Below are 23,985 nucleotides of genomic sequence, written 5' to 3'. Positions count from 1 at the left end.
TTCTGAATTTGTAAAATGCTATGTACAGTTGGGTTACTCATCTTATTCAAAGAAACTGTCACAGAAGGATTAAAGTTTTTTGGCAAACCTTACCGGTAAAATATCTGCAAAAATCTGCAACAAAAAAGTTGTCTGCAACAAATTTTGGAAATCTTCAAATTTGCAGAGAAATCTGCAAATCTGGCATCCCTGGCAGCAATAGTATTGGTGGTAGCCGTAATTACTACTAACATATCGATGGATTTCATTATCGCGCTTAGGCACGGTAAAAAATCAAAAAAAAATACGAAATGTTTGATTATTAATTCAAGTAAAATGGAAGCCAATTGCATATTTTCAAAAACTCAAATCAAATCTCACTTTATCGGAATTCACTAAAACCATCGCAGCAAGCCAAAACGGCCCCCATCGTCTATCGACAAACGCGGACGATGCGTCATACTCAACCAGCCAGCTGCGATTCAGTGTTAGTGCTAGCGCGCTCTACTCGATTCCATGCCGATGCGAACTCGCCAACCAAAGCCTACCTTGTTGGCCGTCCAGCCCCGGCAGTGCTTCACCAACATTCGTACGGGAGCAACGCGGGGTTCGCCACTCTAATCGTAGTAGCTATCGCAAACTGTTTTTTTTTTCTTTCTTTTTTTTGCTCTTTTGACTTTGAGAGAGAGCGACTAAATTTGTGTGAGTGTGCGGGTTTGGACTAGTGCGCCTGCGACGAGTTTTCCTTCGGCGTTTTCCAGGATAATCGGTCGGAAAAGTGTCGTTTGCCGGTCAGACGGGTTTTGGCGCTTCATGTGTTTGCAACGTGGTTTAAGGAGTGCAAAAGAAGCTACAACTTTTTGAAATTGTTTATAATAGTGTTAGAAGTTTACAAGTGCTAAATACAATTTTTGTCCCTGGATTTGAAAATCGGTAATAATAACAGAATCGTGCAAACCAACATGCTTAATCGACGACACGCAAAACAATTAAAAAAGTTCTTTATTTGAAAACAATCCGCAAAAACTAGGATTTTCACAGCAACTTTCTCACACAGCCGACTCTTATTTGTTTAGTGTCCACGGCGTAAAATGATTATGAACTCATCGTGGGAACCTTGAAATCCCCAAACCAAGCGCAATCCAAGCAACCTTTGAGCAGTTCGCGAGTAGTCACTCCCGTCCATATATATTCGCATATCGTACTCGGTGGTGATAACAGGTGTAAATTGTGCCATTACCTCTGCGCCCTCACGGCCGCCACCGCCTACTGAGTTCATTATCTGGGTGACAATTTTATTGACGTGTTATCTTGGCCTGCTGTGCTGTGAGAACATGTGCGATCGAAAACAGAGCGCGCCCTGAACTTCGACAATCGCCAATAAGCTCGATTAAGTAGTTGTTGGTTGGATTCACAACCAAGTAGCCTGCGGACGTTTCCTGTGCAGAGATTCGTCAAGTATTTGTCTGTTTCTATTTGCCAACAGATTGACGTCACTCTTTGAAAAATCTGCCCATCGTCGCGTGTTTCATATGGTGAGTACAAGCTTGAAACTCGTTCTAAACCACTTCTTCTTCGTCTTGTAACTGCAATTCCAGTTTTGTTTTGAACGATAGCGTTTCTGTGTGCATGCAAATTCGCACTCACTCACAAAGCTCCCCGCACTTCAATGCCACCTTAAGGCATCTCATTAACTCATCCACGCACCCTAGTGACATTCCATGCTTGATCGAAGAACCCTCTGAATAGTGCTAAAAACAATAAAGTCCAAGGTGGCGCTGCCGAATAGTCATCACACAGCTGAACGAATCAGACGGTCGTCGGGCAGTGCCGACTGAGATTGACTTCCGAGATGTTTGGGCGCTCGGAATCGATTGCGTGCGTGAATGAGTTCAGCGAACCCTTACTGATGAGCCATCAAGGTTTTTGTGTGACTCAAATTTGACTGTTTTGTTTGTTGGGGTAGGTTGACAAATTAGTGGGCTTGGTTGAATGGCTGAATAATTTAATTTACAGTGATTAACGAAATACATCTTTGATGCCTTTTTAAAGTTTTTTAAGGGTTCCATTTGATGATTGGATGCAAAAAAAATTATTGACATGATCCCTTAAGTCTTGGGCTTGAAACCCAAATATTAGCCGAATTGGTTGCGCCAGAACCAGGCACTCCAATTATGAAGCTAAAACTAGTTTTAACCATAGCTTGTGTTCCAGGACACAACATTGCCGAAGAAAGCGATAAGATTCGTCCACTCTGGAGAATGTAACATAATTTCACCCCTCACGTTTTTTCATGCCTTTTGGCATCACGCTGGGTTGGTCAATCTTAGTCGTAAATTTGAGGTTAAGTATTCTTCTGATTCTTAGTCTAACAAAAAAAAATAACACGAAAACATTTTTTTTTTTGTTTTGTCCATGCTTTAATTATCCGAAGTTTCAATGAAACCGTCGGGTAATCGATTCTGAACCCCACTCCTAAATTATGAAAGCATTTATGAAGGTTTTTTGGAGTTCAATGACTCAACATTTCGTCGGTTGTGCGCTATCTATCGACACGTGCCATCTTTTTACAGCAGACGTGTCACAAGATAGCATACAAGCGACAATTAGGCAACGAAATACAAAGATTGATAATTAAAAAAATAAAATTGAAGAAAAACTATTTTTTTATCATTTTGAATTTGCTTTTGTTATTTAAAAAAAAGCTTGAATTTGCAATAAAAAGTACGAGATTTTCTGAGTGTTACCCACTCTCGTTTGTTATTACCTTGGAAACTAGTAGTAAAACAATAAAACATATTAAAATTTGAATTACTAGCCATAATTTCAACATTTCAATGAAAAAGTTGTTGGAAAACTGTTTTCAGCCTATTGCACCTAAAATTTAAATGAAATTATAAAACATTTCAAAAAAAATTTTGCTCCTCGACTCTTTAGGTCTACGGGAAAGGGGACAAAGAGATTGAAAAATATTTGCAACAGCCATTTTTATAATCTTCATAATTTTTGAAAGGGCTCAAATTAAAAAAAAAAACATTTTCCAATGTTGGGCTTGATTTTAAAAATTTTGAAAAAGCATTTTTCAGTTTTTTTTAAGGAAAAATCAAAAAATCATAGCTTGGTTCAAAGTTTTGTTTGTTCCATATGAATCCAGAAAGGACTAACATTGTTTGTTTGTAATTTTTTTTTCTGGAAGGTCGAAAATTGTTTGTTTTCAGCTATAAAAATTATTTTTAAGTGTTAAAATCGAGCCGATTTAAGATTGTCAAAATAAGCTTTTATAGCCCTTTCAAACATGTGTCCTTGATTATAAAATTTCGAAATGATTTGTATTGAAAAGAGTTGTGCTCTACTTTACTTTTTAACATTGAAATTCAATCCATTAGTTTCCTAAGTAAAATAATAGTGTTTTTTAAATCAACTTTTCGTAAAAAATAGTGATTTTAAAATAAGGCAGAAAAAATGTATATTTGTATGGAATAGCTGCCAAGTTTGTTTAAAAAAATATATGGACAAACTAATGATGCAAAATGGTATCCAAAAATACTCATTCAGATAAAAACTTTAAAATTAAAACTTGAAAAAAAACTCACTTCGTAGAGAATTGCTCTTCAGATAATTATTGCTCAAGTCATAAAATTTTTTGAATTATGTTTCATAATTATGGTGAATGATATAAAAAATCAATTTGATTTTTTTTTTCATGAAACGATTATCTGAAGTATATAATGATAACAAAAATCCCAAAATTAGTTAGTAAAATACTTAACATATCTTTTTTTAACATGCTTCTAAGATATATGCTTTGCAAAGAATCCAAATTGATACAAATAATATGTTTGGATTTTTTTCGGTCCAATGCGCAGTATTAAAAAAAAAACATTTTTATTTTAGAAGGTCTTAACACATAATATTTGACCCTGAATGAACCTCAGTATAGAGTACTTATATATGCCAAATAAGCTCTCTACCTCAGTCCTCAATTGGTATTCGACGACTCTTGAATTGATCTCTTGACGAACCGGAACATCTAATTAAAATCACGCCTTCATAATTCCAAATTTCCCAGCAGGATGTTGACTCTCTCCCTCGTGATAAAAAAAACACACACACACACCCATCATAAATCATCATCGTTTATTAATTAATCAAACAACTCAAGCCTGCTCACTTTGCAAAATCCAACCTCTTCCAGAAAAACCCATATCACCATTCTCTCCCAATATGATCCAATGACGCAACTCTGACATCTGGCTCTCCCCACCATATTGTTACCCCACTCTCCACACTCGACTTAACTCACCTCACCACCCACTTGCTCAAATCAAAATCGCTATCACGATCTGGCCGACGCGGCGCGCGCGGGATGAACCCATTTGGGTCAATCCACCTGCGCCGGGAATTCCACCCATTCGCCTCGCACATCAAAGTTCATCCCGTTTGTTTTATTTCTCCTTTTTTTACTAAATGACGTACCTCCACAAACACTAAGTGCACTCACTGCTCTCTCACGCTCTCTCACGACGCTGTTCTAAGAGTGCGGTCACTCACTTAAGTGTGCTTTAGCCATGTGCGCCCAGGATGGGGTAAAACCCAAAACGTAGGGTTTTCCCCATTCACTAAAATCGCAGCATGCTGCGACAGCGGCGACGGCGTCTACCGTGACGTCACGACGTCCGAAGGCACCAACACGCGCGCGCACGCGGTCATAGTAGGCGCATGCGTCGCGCGCACACCCATCACCTCGCTACACTGAAAGACTTTTTCCGGTTCAAATCGCGAGATTTGCCTCACAAACACTGCTGAATGGAGATGTTTTTTGCGTTTGTTTTGTTCGTTCCGCCACTTGTTTACAGTTTTCGTACACATAGCTGTTGTGCTGCGCTGATGATGTTACGTGATTGTGTTCAGCTTTCCATCCCACTTTATCGATGTTGTTGTGTGTTTTGGTTTGTACGTTCCACACAAGCCTAGCCTGGCTGCCTGGTTTGCTTTCATTTAATCCAAGCTTCCTCACTAGTATCGACTTGAGTGGCGATTCAATTTGTCGCACATTTTCGCCAGATTAACATCTCGCGCTCGTCGTTCCGTCTTAGTTTCGCGACTTAGTTCGGTGACTTGGTGTCAATATTTAGCGTTCGTTAGTCGTCGTTTCAGAACGCCGGTCAACGCCAGAGATATTTTTGTAATCGTTCGTGATTGAGTGATTAGTGAGAAGAAAAAACCAAATATTATCAATCAATCAGCAAGGTGCGAAATCATTTTAAAAATGCAAATTTTGTGTGTTCTTTTGTGATTTGTGCTGTTCGTCTTCTGGAAATGTCAAGCTTAACCGCGTTCCTGTTAACATGTGTTTGTTGAAAACCATTCGCGCAAAACGTGATCGTCCCTTGCAATCGCGCGCGCGGCGTAGAAAAAAGCAGCATTTAATTACGTACCAGCCCACGCCAACTGCAATCTTGATGTTTCCGACAAAACTGGAAAAAAATCTAAATGTCAAGTTCAAGTTGTTTTGTCGTGAAGGAATGTGTGAATATCTCACTTAGACTCTCAAAAAGACTCGTCATATTCAAAATTGTTCGAAATTCTCACCCGCAAAATAGTCTATAACTTACTTTCAATCGAAAACACGCGATTGCACACACCTTCTTCCCCTCAGTTATCATCTTTCCAACCCACCCGGTAAATCCACCCAAGCTGGAAGAAAAAAAAGCTTGTTTTTGCTTCGTCTCACTCACTCACCTTAGCAGCAGTTTGTGTGATGTCTGATTGTTGTGTTTTTTTCTTCCTTTTTTCTCTTTGCTTATACTTTTGATGCTATATTTTATTGGCGTGTATAGTCTGTAGTGTGTGCTTTTAAGCGGTTGGTTTATAGGGTAAAGGTGAAAGTGGTTGTCTTGAGTTGGTGTTTTAATTCGTTTATATGTTATAATTCCTAAATAGCCTTAACAGTGTTTAGAACGCCTTTTTTAAATTTTCAAAAAATAACAAAATTCAATAATTTGAACTGTTTTTTGTTTGTTTATGATCACTGAAACGACCCATAGGGTTAAAGTTCCCCTGATAAAATCAACAAAAGCAACAAACGTTCCAATCGAAATTTTAATTCATTTCTAGCCAGTACTAAACATAACAAATTTCGAGAACTATTGTTATGGAATCATTGTTAGCCATCAAGTAAAAAAAAAAAAGTAAATCTTTCCCAATTCCTGAGTTGAACACCCTTGAAGAGTATCGGGGCCGGCATTTACAAAGCGGATTCAGTGGCAATTTCATTCTCAACTTAATGTTAACATGTTAAGTAGGGTGGTCCAAATCCGGACTTTTTTGGGGCTACCCCCTGAAATCAAAGATTGACCCATCACTAGACTAAATTTCAAATTTGAGCTCATTCTGACCACGGGAACCCCTCCCTCCAATCGCTTAAAGTTTGTATGGGAAAAATCGTCAAAATGTATGGAGAAAAGCAACTGTTTTACTTTTTTACCTGTGGAAGGCGCCATAATCATCCGATTCTTACCATTTCTCAAATGTAGAACCTTCATTAAATTTAGAACAACTTTCCCAAAGACACCATATTTTTAGGATTTTTTCCCGCGAAGTTATTAGCGCCCAAATCTGACCCTTTTTGCGCGGCCAGCTGTAAGAGGCTACCTAACAACGATGTTTATTTCCAATTCGTACACGCACGTGCTCTCTCTCAGATTCAAATTCTCTCACGAGCTTGCTCGCCTGCCTGCCTGCCTGCCTGTTTACCTACAAGCGCGCGCTGTTTCTCTGCTTGGACTTTTGTCGTCGTCGTCGTTTTCGTTTGCCGTCCGCTGTGCCGCGTTCCTGCATGTTTATTATAATTTTCAACTAAAATAGCAGGTTTGATTCGAGATATATTTACCATATAAATTCTTATATTATGTCAAAATAAAAAAAAAAGATTGAAAAAAATAATTTAAAGAAAATGCAGCTTAACAAATGTCAGGTGAACAGGGTTTGTTTGTTTCTCCAAGCATTACAAGCAGTTGTTCGTAAATGCTAAATAAACATAATAATAATTCAATTATTTAAAAATATCTTCAGGTAATACAAATTTGGTTACATTAGGTAGTTTGTTTTAACAAAAAAAATACTTTATTACAAATCAATACAAATTCAGGCAATTTTACAATTATTGCTGCAAATTTTTATTCATTCACTCTCTAAAATTATTTTTTTTTGTGCTGTCTGGACATTTCTTTCTGTGGTCCTCTTCCACCTGCAACAAATATTGTAACTTTTCTTCTTTTTTGTCAGATTACCAGTAATTTTTTTGAAGAAAGTTCAATTACAATATTAAAAAAAAAACTACTCAATAATAACAGATGACGATTCATGAATGAACTAATTCATCGACATTTTTATTCTCTCTCACACGCTCTGATAATATGTTACCTATTGTTAATCACATATAACATTTAGTTTTATATCTCGAATCAAACCTGCTAACGTCATGATTCGAAATCCGGACACTTAGTAGCATATCATTTTTGTTATAGCTGGCAAAAAATCATGTAATAAGTTGGAAATGTAGAAATATCATCAGGATGTAGTATGAACAGTCAGTTTCAAGAAAATGCATGCAAAATATGTCTTTTCTAACAATTTTTCATCAAAATTTTAAAATTAAAATGACTTGTTGTGCTTCGAATCTGATTCGAAATCCGGATACTTTTGCTTCGAATTCCGGACACTCAATTTTCCTATGAATCGCACAAATTTGGACTGAAATGTTAGTGAATGGCATTCTTTAGGTCTCAAATAAGCTGTGAACATCAAAACAATCGATAGTTCATATACAAATTTGCTATAATTTAAGGAAATCGAAACCATAAATTTCTGCTTTGCCTTCCCGGTGCTTCGAACGCCTATGAAATGTTTCGCATTTTTGGTAAACATATAATTTTATTGTATTTAATTGTTTTGGCATTAACTACAGCGTTCAAACAAACTTTAAATGAAAGTTGATGCTGGAATTCATCAAATAACACAATTTTGACATTCATAATGCGAACTTATATCCAAATAATTGATAAAACAAGATGAAGTGTCCGGGTTTCGAAGCGTCCGGGAATTCGAATCATGACGTTATTTTAGATGAAAATTATAATAAACATGCAGCGGAGCGGAGCGGACGGCAAACGAAAACGACGACGACGACAAAAGTCCAAGCAGAGAAACAGCGCGCGCTTGTAGGTAAACAGGCAGGCAGGCAGGCAGGCGAGCAAGCTCGTGAGAGAATTTGAATCTGAGAGAGAGCACGTGCGTGTACGAATTGGAAATAAACATCGTTGTTAGGTAGCCCCTTACAGCTGGCCACGCAAAAAAGGTCAGCTTTGGGCGCTAATAACTTCGCGGGAAAAAATCCTAAAAATATGGTGTCTTTGGGAAAGTTGTTCTAAATTTAATGAAGGTTCTACATTTGAGAAATGGTAAGAATCGGATGATTATGGCGCCTTCCACAGGTAAAAAAGTAAAACAGTTGCTTTTCTCCATACATTTTGACGATTTTTCCCATACAAACTTTAAGCGATTGGAGGGAGGGGTTCCCGTGGTCAGAATGAGCTCAAATTTGAAATTTAGTCTAGTGATGGGTCAATCTTTGATTTCAGGGGGTAGCCCCAAAAAAGTCCGGATTTGGACCACCCTAAGGTTAAGGTTAATGTTAACATTCCATAGGTCGCCTCCATAAGGTGTCGTGATAAGGTCCAGTTTGTGACGATACACTACCTTCCCTTTACTAAGCAATCGATTCCAGAAGGGAAAAGATCACCAGTTGTGTTGGTCCGAGCCGGGATTCGAACCCCGATCTACCGCTTACGAGGCGGAAGCGTTACCACTGGGCTACGTGGCTCGGTCATCAAGCGCCTTCATTATATCTTTATTTCTGAGAATGAATTCTTGGTGACAACTGTCTTCTCATAACGGATCCAAAGAATTTGTATCCTAAATTTGTTTAGTTTGGTCGAGCCGGAAATAAAATTAAATTAAATTTATCGATTTGAGCGTGGTCAAAGTGCTGAATTCTCAAAGAACGTAAAGACAAATTGAGTTTTGAATGGTCGAATTACATAAAATTGTATATGTTATAAGGCATGTGTGCTTCCATGGAAAATTTTCTTAAAATTGAAAACATCATAAAACTGTATGACTCACGTTTACTTTATGACTCATCGATACAGTTATCATATATGAAACCTTAATTGCAATCAGATTTGGTTCGGAGTGCTACTACATCTGACTTAAAACAAAGCAGATTTCTTAAATAAAAAATCCTAATGGATAGCAATATTATCAATTTATTGTATAGGTTTATCGAATACAATTATCAAATGTATTAACACAAGTCAAACATATTTTTTTTCAAGTTTATTTTTTAGGCTATTTATTAAAACTTTATCAGAATTGAATTGATAATATCAAAATTAAAAAATAATATTGCTGGAAATTACCTAAACTGGCTAGAAATAAATACAATCAGTAACGAAAAGCTTCTTTCAACTCATTTTTTCACAATCTTAAATATAATTTGATCAATCTCGTTTCAACTGTTTAATTATTTTTAGTTGTTTGTAACTGAATACTAGGCACTCAGATTGAGTGGAAAACGAAAATACGGAAAAGCCAAAAACCTTAAATATCCTATTTAAAAAAAATATGAGCAATACGATAAAAAAATATTTTTACTTTACTGCATTCAAGCTTTAAGATTAGGTTTTTTTTAAAGATACATTGGTTCTAATTTTTGTTCGATATTTTGCTTCAATTGAAATCAAATTTCTCTCCGTGTTTTTCATACACTAGACTGATAGCAAAAGTAATCAACATTTTTAACTCAATAATTTGAAACCATTTAGCCTCTTTTAACTTTCCAGGCCATTAATGTAAAGAATCGCAATTTGTAAAAGGCGTCGTTACTGTTAGCTAAAAGTTTTCAAAATATCAATGAGTAAATGTTTGTTTCCGGATCTGAAAACATCTATTTTATTGCTTCGAAATCGCAAAAATGCCCAATTTATTCAATAAAGCGAAAAAAAAATATCAAGAAGTTTCCTTCACTTGGTTTTGAACGGTTTGCTGAAGTTTTTAAAATGAAATAATGATAATAAGAATAATAATATTTCATTTAGTCTCTTTGTTTTGGAAAATGATTACCAAAAAAATTGTATTTCTTCTTTTTTTTCTTTAGGAATATTTGTACCTGCTGCAGTTTTTTAGAAAAAGTATGAGTTTTGAAAAAAAATAAATAGAAAAAAATAAAAACAACGTTGAAGACGTTTTAACATTTCAATGAAAAAAAATTTAGTAAATGCAAAACACTGTACCGTCATCTGGGGCGAATCAGGACTACAGTCTGAATAGGGACAGCAGGTTTTAGAGCTCTGTAAAATTTGAAATTTGGCAAAATAAACAGAAAAAAAAATCTTGGTAATATTACATCTGGGAAGGGGTACATCTTTTATGTCAGAAAAAATGTGTAATTTTACCTCTGGAAATGTGTAATTTTACCACTTTTCTGGTGTAATGTCACTTTTTCAGTCTAAATTGAGGTAAAATTACATCATAAAAGTGGTAATATTCAACCTTCCAAAATTACAGCTTCCAAATTTACATTATTTTTTACTGTGTATGCATCATTTCTATTGTCTGTTCTGTGACATCCAAATATTGTGCAGTAACAAGGCTAAAACAGCTGTAACAATTCACCCCAAATGACGGTACCAAAAATATTGACGTTTTTCTCTTAAATATATTTTTTTGCGTTGTTGTACATAGAAGTTCGACAAAAACCCAGAACCTAAAAATAATTGAACCGCAGGAAATTGCATTTTAATTTGTTTTTAGTTGAATGCACCGACGTTCCATTGAAACTTTGTAAAAAATAAAACATTTGTTTTAGTTTTTTTGGTTTCGAGCCAATTTTTAAGAGGCATCGACTTGATTCAAAATTTTAAATGCTATGATAAACCTTCTGAAAACAGAAATTTTTGACAAAGTTTGCTCAATTCGACTTTTTTTTTAAATAAATTACGGTTTGAAAAAAAAGCCAATTTTGATACTTTTCAACGAAATAAAAAAAAATCAACCACAACCACCGGCACCATTACCCTCTACCAATCTCCGCACACTGAAACACATCTCACCCTGTTCGACCGACCCGGTGCCACTACTAAATTAATGCATGATGTATAAAACCAGTTTGGTGACTTGAGTCGTGGACGTCGTCGTCCCGGTCTCCGGTCTTCACCATCGCGCGCGTCGTCCCAAAACGAAATCAAGTCTCACTGCGTGGAGACTGGCTGCTGATTATTTCACAGAAGTTGACCCAGCAGCGACAATCGCACTTTTTTTTTCTTGCAGAAGTTTAGTTCAGTTTTGCTTCGCTTAGAGAGTGTGTTTTTTAGTGAAGAGGGGCAGTGCAAAAGTAATCATTGTTTGTGTGTACTATTTCTTGCAGCTAATCAACCCCATCGAAGATGAGCCGTTCGTTCGGTGGTGGTTAAGCCTCGTGTTCGAAGTGTGAAGCGAGAGAGAAAAACTTAAATCTATCAGTTAAGCCAAAACAACAACCAACTCGTGCGCGTCTGCGTGTATCATTAGACGAATATTCAAGAATCGTTGATCTCTGCTACCGATCTCGACTTTGGACTTTGGTGAAGAGAGTGCGGATAACAACTCTGGAAATCCCAGACGCCAATTAAACCGTTCGATTTTTTTCGGTACTGGCGTGAGTGTGTTCGTTTCGTCTGGTTTGCGCGGGTACAAAAGTGTTTTCGTGGTTTTGATTGTGCATAAACATAGAGCAAGAGTAGACGAATAGCCAGACAGACTGCCAGACTGTGAAGAATTTTATTAGCTACGAAGATCAGCCACAACATGGGACCCGCAGAGAACATCGTGGAAGGTACGTGAGTGTTCTGTAGAAGGTTGTTGAGCCAGCTTCCTGGTCTTTCTCCACCTCGTTTGTCGGGCACTTATCAGTAATCAGCACAATTTGGTTTCCCCCCACCGTTGAAGAAATCTGCTGCCGGTTTGGTTTTTCCAGCATTTACCAGATAACACATTTCTTGTTATTCCATTTTTCGAATTGGTTCACTTTAAGTAGACAAGGTTCCAAACCTCAACAATCACCCAGAACAAATTGATTGAACAAATAATTGCTGCAACACTGCAATATTCATTCGGGCGGTGCCTCCGGTGTAGAATTATCTACCGGTCGCCGACCATTTATTACCTCTCACCAAACGATCACTATTACCAGCTTGTGTGCTACTCAGCTTGAATACTAATCACGGTTTGCGGTGATTACCCTCTCTGGTTGATCTTTTCCAAGGTGGGATTCCCCAGGATAACTTCAATTAGAATTCTCAAAATGTCGCGGGACTTTACCGTGTTGAGCACGTGTCACGTGCCAGTAGATTCCTAACAAACCCGCAAGATCACGACCCAATTCGATCACGCCCCCGTCAAATCCACCTCTTTAATTGTTGACCTTGAAATAGAATTTGATCAATAGCCGTGAAAGAGCTATTGTTTTCACTGCGCGCTCCGGCGGTCGAACATAGCAAGTGCACGCGATTAATTTCTAGCAGCAGATTGCCGGTAAGCAACCCACCATACTATAGTCAACCCGGTGCCGGTGCAGCCGCGTGATGGATGGCGATGAGCACATTTCCATACAAAGCTGCCGCGTAGTAGGGTGAACTTTCAAGTTTGACGCGTTTTTACCGAAAAAATTCTTTCCGTGTACGAAACTGCGAGGAAGTGGCCAGAACAGAAGTCATGGCCTCCTTCGATAACGCAGGATGAAATTCGCGCCAACTTCAAATCAGCACGTGGTGCGTTCGTAATCAGACTACTGCGATCGGCACCACCCTAGGCGCAACCGGATCAACTGCAGCAAGTGCTGTTTTTCGCGGCTGCACTTCATGTTATATAAATTATACAGCTGATACTGAATATCCGAACACCGCGTGCTGACCGACTGGAAACATCAATTCCACGCCGTCGAGTGTTGATGCAGTGATTAGCGAATTTTTCCAATGATCTGTACGCCCCACTACTCCCGTCGCACTCTAGCTCAACTTTTAGCAATGACCGGGAATCGTCGATCGACCCAGCCAGTTCTAGTCTGGAATCTAGCGCGAGAACATCTCGGATGATGGGTCGCGATCGCGTCGACACTGTCGCAATGGGATCTACACTGCTTGCGGTGGTTCTAGTGTTGGGCCTTTTCGGGCCGACCCTGGCCATCAACCCGCTGGCCAAGGACGAAGAAGTGGTCAACGCTACGAGCTCGATCTTTGAAAACGTGCAAGCTGCTCAGGCTTCGACGGAGTCGCTGAAGAACGACATGCCGAGTTCGGACTACCTTCGATTCGGAGCCCAAGGTCTGCTGGAGTACGTGTCGAACGTGTCCACCAAGTTCACGCCCGTCTTTGAGAACTTTGACCAGAAGGACCTCGATCAGATTCAGCAGAGCTTGATCGAGGCAATTCGTTACCTCAACGGGTACGAAGTCGTCAACAGTATCTCGCTGCTGCAGAACGTCGACTACAACCTGTACAATCACAACCAGTTCCGGTCGATCAACAGCGATCTACGGATAGCGTCGATCGGTCTGTCCGAGGCACTGTTTGATCAGCGTGATGTAAGCTCGGCTCTGGATGATTTGCTAGCCTCAACAGACAAGCTGACGGAGCACGTCGGCCGAGTTTCCGACGCAATTCAACGCGGTGAAGCTTGGACAGCGGAAACGACCGCTCGGGCTACTGCAGCCCAGCGTGCCTTCAACGAGTCCATCGACAACTACCTGAACGGATCACTCACCCAAATCGACGACCTCTCCGAATCGCTTACCAACCTTCGCACCTACGAGGAAGAACTGTACCAAAAGATGAAGGACAAGATCCCAATGTTCCCCAAATCCACCGTCAACTACTTCATCACCCTCAAAAAGTCCCTCGAGAACCTCATTCAGAAGGTCCTGATCAACTTCGAGAACATGCGCCTCTACAAACACCGCGAGATCGAACAGTGGAAGGTCCGGTCGTCGATCAACGCCCCGATAAGCTACATGACCCAGGTCGCCGTTCAGGTCTCCGCCGATCCCATGCTCGCCAACGACTGCACCGAAGCGTACATCGAGAAGCTGCTTGCCTTCCCGAACTTTACCGTGAGTCACGTCAACGGCTGCCTCACCGACCAAACCTCCAACGAGGAGAAAACCTTCGACGTCATCACGAACGTGATCGACAATTACGTCGCGGGCGCGATCAACGCCTCGTACGCCGCCTTCGACATCTGCTTCCGATACGCCCCGAAAAAGCTCAACTACTGTCTGGAGCTGGTAAGTTCGACCTTTTTCCCCTAAACGCGATCAAACGATCATTCCCTACCTTCCCCTCCCCTCAAACAGAATGGCTACGAAAACACCTGGGCCAACGGGCGCATATACACGGCGTCGAAGCAGATCGAATCGCTCGTCGACGGCGAGATCCAGAACAACTTCAACACGTGCATCGCCCAGATCGGATACTTTCTCAACTACCACAACCTGCAGGAGATGTGCTTCTACAACAAGAAGCGGAACCGACCGCGTGGGCGCTGGTGATCCCGACAGTGATTTTGTTATTGTTTGTTGATGTTTATTGTAACCGTTGAATAAAATTAGGGGCAGTTGGCTCGAAGACCTCTGTTTTGTATGTACTGAAGAAGACGGGAGTTGCAGTTGAACAGCTCCGACTGGACCTGCTCGTACAGGTAGGATGACAGCGTATCCAACAGGAAGAACTTTCCGCTGAAGTCGATTTGTGCAACGATCTGGAAGAAAAACGCGATCGTCAACCCTCAACATACTTTACAATTTCACAAACTCACCGCCTCCAAACACTCGTTCATACTTGCAAACGGATGACGGAAGCAGATCTCCAGCCCCGCGTACACTTCGGTCGCGTACGATCGCAGAAATCCGTTCGCGATCGACACCACCTGGCTCGCTCCCGACCGCTCCAGCCCAAGCTGACTGTTGATGCACTGCGTCAGCACGGTCTGCACGGTAGCCGGAAGCGCATGGAACTGCGTCCGGAAGTTCACCACACAAGCGCTCGGGTTGATCACGTTGACAAGCCGGCGGGTCAACAGTTCGGCTTCCGACGCCAGGTACTGCTGGGGTTCGTTGGCATCTTGAAACACTTCGCGCGTTAGAATGAAATGATCCTCAACGACCTGTCGACGGTAGTGCAGGTTCACGATCAGGTTCTCGATCGAGCGGTTCAGCAGGTCAAGCTTCTGCTCGACGGGTTCGCTGAGCAGGAGTGGCCAGCGGAACACGAACGAGTCGTTCAGCGTCTTCAGGTGGTTGAAAAGGCTGTCGGTGGTCGTGAGGATCGAGTTGAACGATGCGTTCGAGCTGGTGATATAGTTGTTGACGGCTGTGTTAGTTGCGGTTCGGCTTTGCTGAATTCGGAGATTGGAGGTCGATCGGAAGTTGTTGGCCTGGGTGATCGCTGCTGCTAGCTGAGCTACAACGTCTGCAAACTCTGCGGAGGCTGTCGCAGCGCCTTGACCTGCGTCCAGCAGTTGTTGAAGCAGACCGTTAGCTGACAAGGCAGATAAGAACTGTTGGGTGTTGAGTCCCTGACCAGCGATCGACTCGATCACGGTGGAGACATTCTGCAAGATCACTTGCAGGTTGTGGCTGTTAACCCTGATTCGTTCGTTTCGATCGGCAAAGTAGTTCGATACACTGCTGTCTCCTTCGTAGTCGAACGATCTTGCCAAATCTTCAATGTAAAATGAGGAATTTTGAATCAACGGCTTCAGCGCTGCGAACTGGGTGCTGATCTTGGTGAACACGACGGCAGGTGCGCTCGTACGGTCGGTTGCAGCTCGAGCAAGTTCCGAGTAGACACCACCGACCAGTTGGCTTACGTTCCCAACGTATTGCTGCAGAGTGATCGCGCCAGCCCTCAGACTCGCTGAGCTCGTCGGTGGAAACCGTGCGTACGAGGACACGGAATTACGAGCACTGTTCAGACTGGTCACTACGGCGTTCGCATAGCGAGCTAGTTCCACACTTTGCGGGATCAGGAAGTTGTTACCGAAAAAGGGATCGCCTCGGGTACCAGTGAGGATCGCAAAGGCCAGAATAAATTTCAAGAATGACATGATCGTGACCGTGACACCTGAAGAACTGAACTTGGTGCCCATTCAGATGGTAACTTATATCAAACTTTAGAAGTCTTATCTTTATGGTATGATAGTTGCCCGGAGACCATTCTACTCAACGAAATCAGAGCAAGAGGAAGTATCTCAACGAAGAGCAAATGTTTACCACAGATTCACAGGAAAATGGGGATCAAGCTAGCGTAAACAAAGTAGGCCGCTTGATTCGAAGAAACGCCGCGCAGCCAGTAGTCCCGGAGGCATGGCCTACTGAGCGCGAATTAAGACGATCGCGCAAACAATTTGCCGGGATGATTGACGGGCCCACTTGGTTATTAGCGGGTGGTTACTTGTCACATTCCCAATACGTAACGTTTCAAAGTGCATGCGGGAATCTGCATCAGCTGGTCGTAAAAATCCCTCCACCACACGACAAAGAATGTTGAACTGGCGTGTAGAACTATTTTAATTACCCTGCGAAGAATTCGCACTTTGGAAGGATCGAGTAGGCTGGGTGACAAACGAAACAGTTTGCAGCTTTAAGATTTTGTTAAAAATTGTCGAGAAGACCATAAATCTTGAAATAAACAATGTTCAAACGGGTACCTATTAAGGCAAAAAAAATGCATCTCAATGTATCTATCACAGAACTGGTGATTTATACATTTTAATTAACGAATGACGACTAAGTACCATTTATCACTCTGTTCTTGAACACCGGCTAAACCAGTTCCCGTTCACCTTGAACGCGGCGCGTTGCCATCCTCCATGAAGAGTGGCAATTGTGGCATTAACCCCCGCGCGGTCGAGAACATCTGATCAAAGCAAATCTTTGCGTTGGATGCCATATAAATTCGCTATCTGGCGACAGTAAATCGCACAAGGAAATAAATCGCCGCGAAATCTTGTAAGTGACTTACACCCTGAGTGCGAGCGCAATGACAGTTCAATGCCGACGACGACGGCCAAAAACAAGAGAAAGAAAGCGCCCACTAGTTCGAGTGATCCAAGCAGCCACTGACTTTATTGTCCGCGAAATGCGCGTAGCGCAGTGGTCGACGGGTTCACAAAGATCTTAGTAGGCTGGATGGATTTCCAGAACATTGACGAGCATCGCGCTAATCAAAGCAAGCCGGGTAATTGCCACTTCATAAAAAGATATTCAGCAAAAGTGCAATATTTATGCGTTTCGCTTAACGATCTTCAAAACGATCTCCGCCGTGCCGCGGCCTGTTTGTACAAGCCCTCGCAGGCCAGATAATATATCGCCATGTTATTGTTATTGCACGTTTTAAAATCTACAAAAACCTTTGTTTACTCACAACACGCGATCGTCTGCAGTTGCACTTGGTGCAGTCCCATGTTCACGCAACTCGCCACCCCCTGCACAGCTGAGTGATCGGTGCAGCAGGCGTTGGAAAAACGATCTGAAAAGGTGCCAGTGTCAGATGTGAAGATTCGCTTTCGCGATCAAGTTCGCCATGACTATTACGCGCGCAGTAGGGTCAACGTACACGTCGTGGGACAAGGTTTGCACCACTTTGGGTTCGGCTCGGGTGTTGGCCCTTTACCCCGACGTCGTGACGTCGCTGTGGAAAAACAAGAAAAATCGACTCTTTCTTCCTTGTTTGTTGGAAAACGTCGACAGGGGGAAGTGTCAACAAAAGAAGATCTTGCGCTGGTCGAGCGAGATATTTATTTTAGAAAAACCGACTAGAGCTTCCCTGCTGCGGTTGACGGGAAACAACAAAAAATCAAAGTAGACGCTGGTACCTTGGCTTTCACCGCCTACTAGAGCGCGCGCTCGCAATTGCAGTCCGATCCAAGTGTGCTCCGAATGTACGCTTCAGCGAAGATCGGTCTGCCCGGTTGTCAAGCGGTGCAATAAAGATAATATAAATGTGTAAATCGAGCGCGGAATCGCTTTCGGGGTTTGGAGATGAAACACGACGACGGGATGAAATAACACTAATCGGTTGTACGGTAAATTAGAACCGTGGCAAACGCTTCCGCGGATTCGAGGTCAGCCAGCTGGACGGAGCTGGTGACAGATGAGTAATGAATTTGGTACGCATTTGGTATTAGATTTTAGTGCAGCCGTGAACTCGACTTCAGACAAAGAACTATCCAATTATTTCACCACAGGACTCTTACACAACCATTCGAAATTAAATCATCCGCCCATAACCCTTCACCCCAGTAGCTCCCTAATTTCCATAACATCAACACTCCACGAGCAAATATCGATTGCTTTATCCGCCCGGCATGTTGAACCTGAATTGCGCCAACTCACGCCATCAGTTCAGGCCGGACGAAAGTCGAAAGAGCAACCATTAGTGGCCACAAAGGGTAGAACAGGGGGCCCGGAACCAACCACCCAACATTCCAAAGTCTCCTCCTTTTGTTGAGCCAACTACCTTTTGAAGGTGTGAAAAAAGAATTTTACATTTTTTCCCTCGAAATAACTCTAAATAATTTTTTAAAAAATATTTACAAAAATTTTAGTTTGATACCAAATGTCCAAAACTCACACATTTACCCTTACTTGATAGAAAAAATCACTATTTTCCTGAATACATAAGCAGACGTGGAAACATCCACCCCGTCGCATTTTTCCTCATTTTTCTCACCTACTTGGATTGATGAGTACATAAAATAACATTATAATCACAGCTCTTTCACGTGCTGTCAAGTGATAAAATATCCAAGCAGGCCACATTCCTCGCATTCCCCACATTCACGAACGATGCGTGTGGTGAAATTTCCCGCGAGCTACTTCGATCACATGTCCGTGGCAGTGAAAATTCTTTTCCCACGCTCGATTTACTCAAAAACAAACTCACTTTCAAACCAAATTCCTTCGAAAATTCCTCCTGTACAAATCAATAAATATCTCGATTTGTTTTCGCCCTCTTCCCTTCTTTTCCAGATGAGCCCAGTCTGCCGGATCTGCCGAAGGAAATAATTGAAGCGAATGACCTGTTGGATCTAATTTGTAAGTAGATAAACATCACACCTCAGCACAGAGTAGGCCACGTGCACTATTCGCGGACATTCCCAGACTGTCAAAACGGGGCCAACCAGCCAGTTAAATGGGGTGTGAAATAGTCACACGATTCACTTGAGACTAGAAGGGCGAGAGATTGAAAAATGCATTTCGGCTAGACGCCACGACGGCCCTCCCGGGTTCAAGTTCACGGTGGGACATAAACAAATTCTTTGGGTGGGGTGTTTCAGCTGATCGTGGTAGGCCTTGGTCTTTGGTTTAGCATAAGGGGGATGCTGGTGATAGTTGGGATTGTTTGGTTGGCGAGATCCGATCGTAGTAGGCACTGCTACCGATGAGCGATTACAAGGACCATTTGGGATGGCGCGGAATTTGGTTCGGCTAGACGTTTATTTTGAAATAATGTTGACGATGACTCATTGTAACACTGCATGTGGAAACCGCTTGTTACAAACTGAACAGTTTTCATGGAGTTGCTATCCATTTTCAATAATGCACAACCAAGCGTCTCCACTCCTTTCGTTAAATACTTTTTATCATGATGATAAGTAATAACGATTATCTCAAATTTCCACAATTAAAAAAAAAATAGAAAACAAAATGCGTATTGATGTTTTTTAATTGCCAAAATTTGAACTCACTGGATGATAATTTTACATCACAATACTTTAATATTGAATGTTAAGACTAGAAAACCTCATCACCTTCCGTCAACAGTCCCTGCTGCTGCAAGTGTTCCTCAGAAAATCACAGCTCATAGCTTCCCTTGTTGTCCTTCCGGGATGTCCAACCCCAGATTTTGGATTCCTCCTTGGTGTCCAACGTCTGAATCACGTGGACGCCGCCATTTTTCTCGACCGTTTCACGCGTTGCCAAGGTAACGGCTTGATTGACTTGTTCAGCACCTGCTACGACGGTATCACCAGCCTCCTCTTGTTCAAACAGGGCCGTTGATCCGGAGAGCACACTTTCTGTCATGGCTTCCTTAGGTCGGTTTGTTTCCTCCGACAGCTTTATTTAATATTCGTTGCTTGAAATCATCAACTGCATTGATGAAATAACAGTCTTTTATATTATTTAAGTTTTTATTTATTTTTTTCAAAGGAGGTTAATCCGTACCTTTTTATATCACTTTTACCATAGCTACCGCCGAGCTTTTGGATCTGTTTAACTTACCAAAAACACAAAAATGGTTGAATTCAAAAATTTACTAACGATAAAAATTACAATTCACTACATTTATTAAAAACTGAAAATAAAAGGTGGGTTGGGAACATCCTATGGTAACTCTATTAAACATCTACGAAAACTCAATGGAGATTTAATAAACAAAACAACAAACGCAACAAACATTGCTAGGTGTAAAAATTACCTCGCAGTTACTGACCAAACCTTTAATTAAAATTGGCCGTCATGCACTCATCGAGAACAAACTGTTTATTAGTCACCGACTACGAAATTACTCCAACGATTAAATTTCCACTACATACGATCCCACCACCCCAAACAGTTTGGCCCTCATAATTCACGACATTAGTCTGGAATCAGGCACCACTTGTCGCTCAACAACTTGCCCGAATATCAAGTTTCCCCTTCCCGGCCGCCAACAAAACTCATCCATCTGTCTGTGAATCATCCCACGATTAACCACACACACACTCACAGACAATCAGACAGACACTCGAACGGGCGCCAATCTGCGCACCCAGCCCAGCAGCGAGCGCAACCCAACTGTTAATAATATTGCGTGAGTCAATCGCTTTTCCGTGGAAATTCTAAATGATCCTCGCGTCGCGACGTCGTCGTCGCCTGCTGCGTTACGTCATTGTCAAATGGGCGACACTTTTCGCCTCACCTGCCACCCCCAAAAATTGATGGGAAAGAAAAAGTTGCCACAGAAAAAATAAACAACGATCGTCACTAGAAAGATAGACTTGTGCAAATGATCATCAGTGTCAGTGTTGTGACTATAAATCTTCGTTGCTAGGGCTACCCTTGCACGATCACAGTAGGCCAACGAACGCTGAAACCGCTTCAGGACCAGCCTACTAAACTTGCGTGCTCACATGTTTATTTTGGTTTTTCGCGATCACGATCGCGTCTTCAAGATTTGAGGATCACGTTTTTCTCAAGTCGGCTGTGCGCCGACTGGTCTCGTTTTTTGCCTGCTTTTCGCTTCCCTCAATGATCTTGTCAAACCGATTCTTCTTCCACCTTTTTGCAGGATTTCTTTTCCCCCCACAAGAGGTTATATCGTTAATTCACGAAAATTTTGCACGACGCCTGGCCGTGATCGAGCCGGCTTCCTTCTGTGAAACGGTGGCGACACGCAAGTTCGGCCAAAGATGCGTTCAGCTTTATTTTTAAACGCTTTTCGTCACCAACTTATCTTGTGTGAGGTTGGCTTGGCTCGATCTGCGGTCCAACAATGATTGGCAAAATGTAGTGAGTTTTTCTGGGCGTAATTGTGTGGTTTTTGGGTAATTTAAAATATTACCTCATCGAAACTGTCCGACTTGCCAAAAGTAGTTGCACAAATTTCACGTGAAGAGTGGTCGTCAGAGGTTGCAAGTGTTGGTTCTTTGGTGAGTAGTCATGAACGCTATGGATAAGAGGCTCAATTGAAAACTGGCCTACTTGATTATTTAGAACACATGTTAGCAAAAAAGACAAAAGTGATAACCTCTAATTTAAGGGAATATGAACACAACAACAATTCTCTATAAAATGAACTTCTTTACCAAATTTCAATTTTTAAAACCATTTTGCATCATCAGTTTGTCCAAATTTCCATACAAACTTTACTTTCCATGCAAAGATGATATGTGAAAATTCATAAATCTGTATCTCTTGAAGGATTTTTTAATCAATTTGTTTTTTTCGACAAAGTTATATAATTGAATACAACTAAACAAATTGATACACGGAAAAAATGGTTTTGATGTTTTTTTTTTAATCTTTTTCACCATAAAATTATTTTTGAATAAAAAACACTACTTTAAATTCTATCTTTTCAGAAAATTTCAGGAAGTACATAACATATTTTTGACTTAATAAATTTAATTGAAATTGAAATTTGCAATCAAAATTATGCGGTATTTGAATAAAAAAATGCCCATTTTTGTCCATTTTTCCATTTTTTTTTTGTTTTATTGACTGAGATAAATCTCAACATACAGCTTTATATTAAATTGTTGATATGCCCTTTGGTTGCCGAGATATGGCTATGATAAGATTAAAAAAAAGGAAAATTAATGTTGCATAATTAACTCTCGTTTTGGAATAACCTATATCTCAGTAATTTTCAAACCAGGGAAATTATGAAAATTTCTCTTTTTTTTGAGACAATATTTTTAGTAAATGTTTAGTTCATTTCAATAGAATAATTTTCAAAATTTTAAAATCCAGCTCAGCAATAGAAAATTTCAAATCAAAAAATCAAATCAAATTATTCGCTCTACAGCATTGCCTTGGCGTTCTCGATTGCGAGATTCCTACTCGAAACTAGGTGTCCGAAGGATTGGTTGTTGAGGCAACTGCAAACCTCTTTTTACACCTTAGCTTCCATCCACCCCGGGATTCGAACTGACGACCTTTGGATTGTTAGTCCAACTGCCTACCAGCGACTCCACCGAGGCAGGACCCAGGGAGACGACTCCTACACCTGGATTGAGCTAACGACCTAACCCTCTAGGTTAGACCGGGGCCAACATTTACTTCCCCATCCGACGGAAGGCGTAGTCAGACAAATCTCGTCTCGAAATATGCCACCGGGACCGTCTGGGATCGAACCCAAGCCGACTGGGTGAGAGGCAACCACGCTTACCCCTACACCACGGTTCCCGGTATTTAAACTCTTTCAAAAAGTTTTCTCGATTATAAAATTCCGAAAAAATAAATTGTGTTATTTTTATTGAGCAGAAAAAAACTGCAACATTGATAAAATACCTATAAATGCCTATAACTTGAAAAGAGTATCTAAAGGTCCATTCGATTGCAAAACTGAACTGAAATGAATTAAAACAAAATGTCTATTATTTTTTGAAAAATCACCATTAAAAAAATATATCGGTTGGTCAAACATATTTTGCCCATTTTTGTATTTTCTGAAAAGATGACAATTTAAGTTTTTAAAATATATCTAAAACTCTAAAACTCTAACTCTAAAAAATTTAGTGTTTTTGTAAATCAATTTTAAGTGATAATTGAATCATAAACAATTACAATCTTACTTTTTACATCAATGTTGAGTTCTGCGACCTCATTTTAGTCAAATTTGGATGGACAATTGTCTGAAAAATTACAAAGTGCATTTGTTTTTCAACATTTCAACACCGCCATTTTGGCCGCTAACTTGAATTTAAAAAATCTTAATCACTTCAGAGTAGTAGTACTTCAGTCATACTTAAGTTCGGCAACCAAAAATATGACAACGCAGAAAAAATATTTTTCGTGATTCGATTATCCGACTTTCGATTTTAGAAACAAACATTTAACTAAAAGTTGTATTGACCCTTTTAAAATGTTACTTCCTCTCAAAACAAAACTTAAATTTTCCCACGTCATCCAACCCAAAATCACCACCGAAACTCACCCAGCAAGCAGCATACAATTTCTCACCACGATGTGCGCACAGCCTGCTGAGATTTATCACTTTCCATCTTTCACCAACTCAAAACGCGCTCGGAAAATCGCAGCAGGCCAGCACAACGTGAAACAGAATGCGGCGATTCGCGCTGACCAACACGTGCTGTGCAACGCACACTTTGATTAGCCCAGCTAGTGTGAGAAATTGAGAGAGA

General features: G+C 40.9%; 3 protein-coding genes across 8 annotated transcripts in view; 2 read left to right on the top strand and 1 right to left on the bottom strand.

The window, feature by feature from the left end:
* The first annotated feature begins 552 nt into the window (after positions 1-552).
* LOC6033652 (embryonic polarity protein dorsal) overlaps positions 553-23,985 on the top strand; it is a 35,112-nt gene continuing 11,679 nt past the window's right edge. Inside the window, exons 1-4 of one of the 6 annotated variants that reach the window (XM_038258108.1) lie at positions 553-912; positions 1,466-1,514; positions 11,468-11,914; positions 19,106-19,171. In XM_038258108.1, coding sequence (XP_038114036.1) covers positions 11,887-11,914; positions 19,106-19,171 — 94 coding nt within the window. In that variant the 5' untranslated portion in view covers positions 553-912; positions 1,466-1,514; positions 11,468-11,886. Of the gene's footprint in view, positions 1,515-4,985; positions 5,230-11,370; positions 11,915-19,105; positions 19,172-23,985 lie in introns of those variants that run through there. The other 5 variants (XM_038258113.1, XM_038258107.1, XM_038258109.1 and 2 more) reach the window with 5 other exon arrangements.
* LOC119767977 lies at positions 13,154-14,699 on the top strand. The gene is made up of 2 exons (XM_038258116.1): positions 13,154-14,359; positions 14,429-14,699. Exons 1-2 carry the CDS (start codon positions 13,169-13,171, stop codon positions 14,621-14,623), a joined length of 1,386 nt encoding a protein of 461 aa, XP_038114044.1. The 5' UTR covers positions 13,154-13,168; the 3' UTR covers positions 14,624-14,699.
* LOC6033653 lies at positions 14,639-16,425 on the bottom strand. The gene is made up of 2 exons (XM_001844027.2): positions 14,890-16,425; positions 14,639-14,832 (listed from the first exon to the last, which is right to left on the bottom strand). The coding sequence occupies exons 1-2, from the start codon at positions 16,219-16,221 to the stop codon at positions 14,680-14,682; spliced, it is 1,485 nt and encodes a 494-aa protein (XP_001844079.2). The 5' UTR covers positions 16,222-16,425; the 3' UTR covers positions 14,639-14,679.

This window comes from Culex quinquefasciatus, chromosome 2 (genome assembly GCF_015732765.1).
Source record: "Culex quinquefasciatus strain JHB chromosome 2, VPISU_Cqui_1.0_pri_paternal, whole genome shotgun sequence".
NCBI lineage: Eukaryota > Metazoa > Arthropoda > Insecta > Diptera > Culicidae > Culex > Culex quinquefasciatus.
The sequence above is the reverse complement of the archived record's forward strand: the minus strand, read 5'-3'. Positions and strand labels throughout refer to the sequence as shown.

What these genes read in the sequence shown, in the direction of transcription:
- LOC6033653 (XM_001844027.2), bottom strand. Translation starts at nt 16,221, where the DNA reads ATGGGCACCAAGTTCAGTTCTTCAGGTGTCACGGTCACGATCATGTCA. An exon ending in TGAACGAGTGTTTGGAGGCG is followed by an intron (nt 14,833 to 14,889) that starts GTGAGTTTGTGA and finishes TTTTTCTTCCAG; the next exon opens with ATCGTTGCACAAATCGACTT.
- LOC119767977 (XM_038258116.1), top strand. Translation starts at nt 13,169, where the DNA reads ATGATGGGTCGCGATCGCGTCGACACTGTCGCAATGGGATCTACACTG. An exon ending in TCAACTACTGTCTGGAGCTG is followed by an intron (nt 14,360 to 14,428) that starts GTAAGTTCGACC and finishes CCCCTCAAACAG; the next exon opens with AATGGCTACGAAAACACCTG.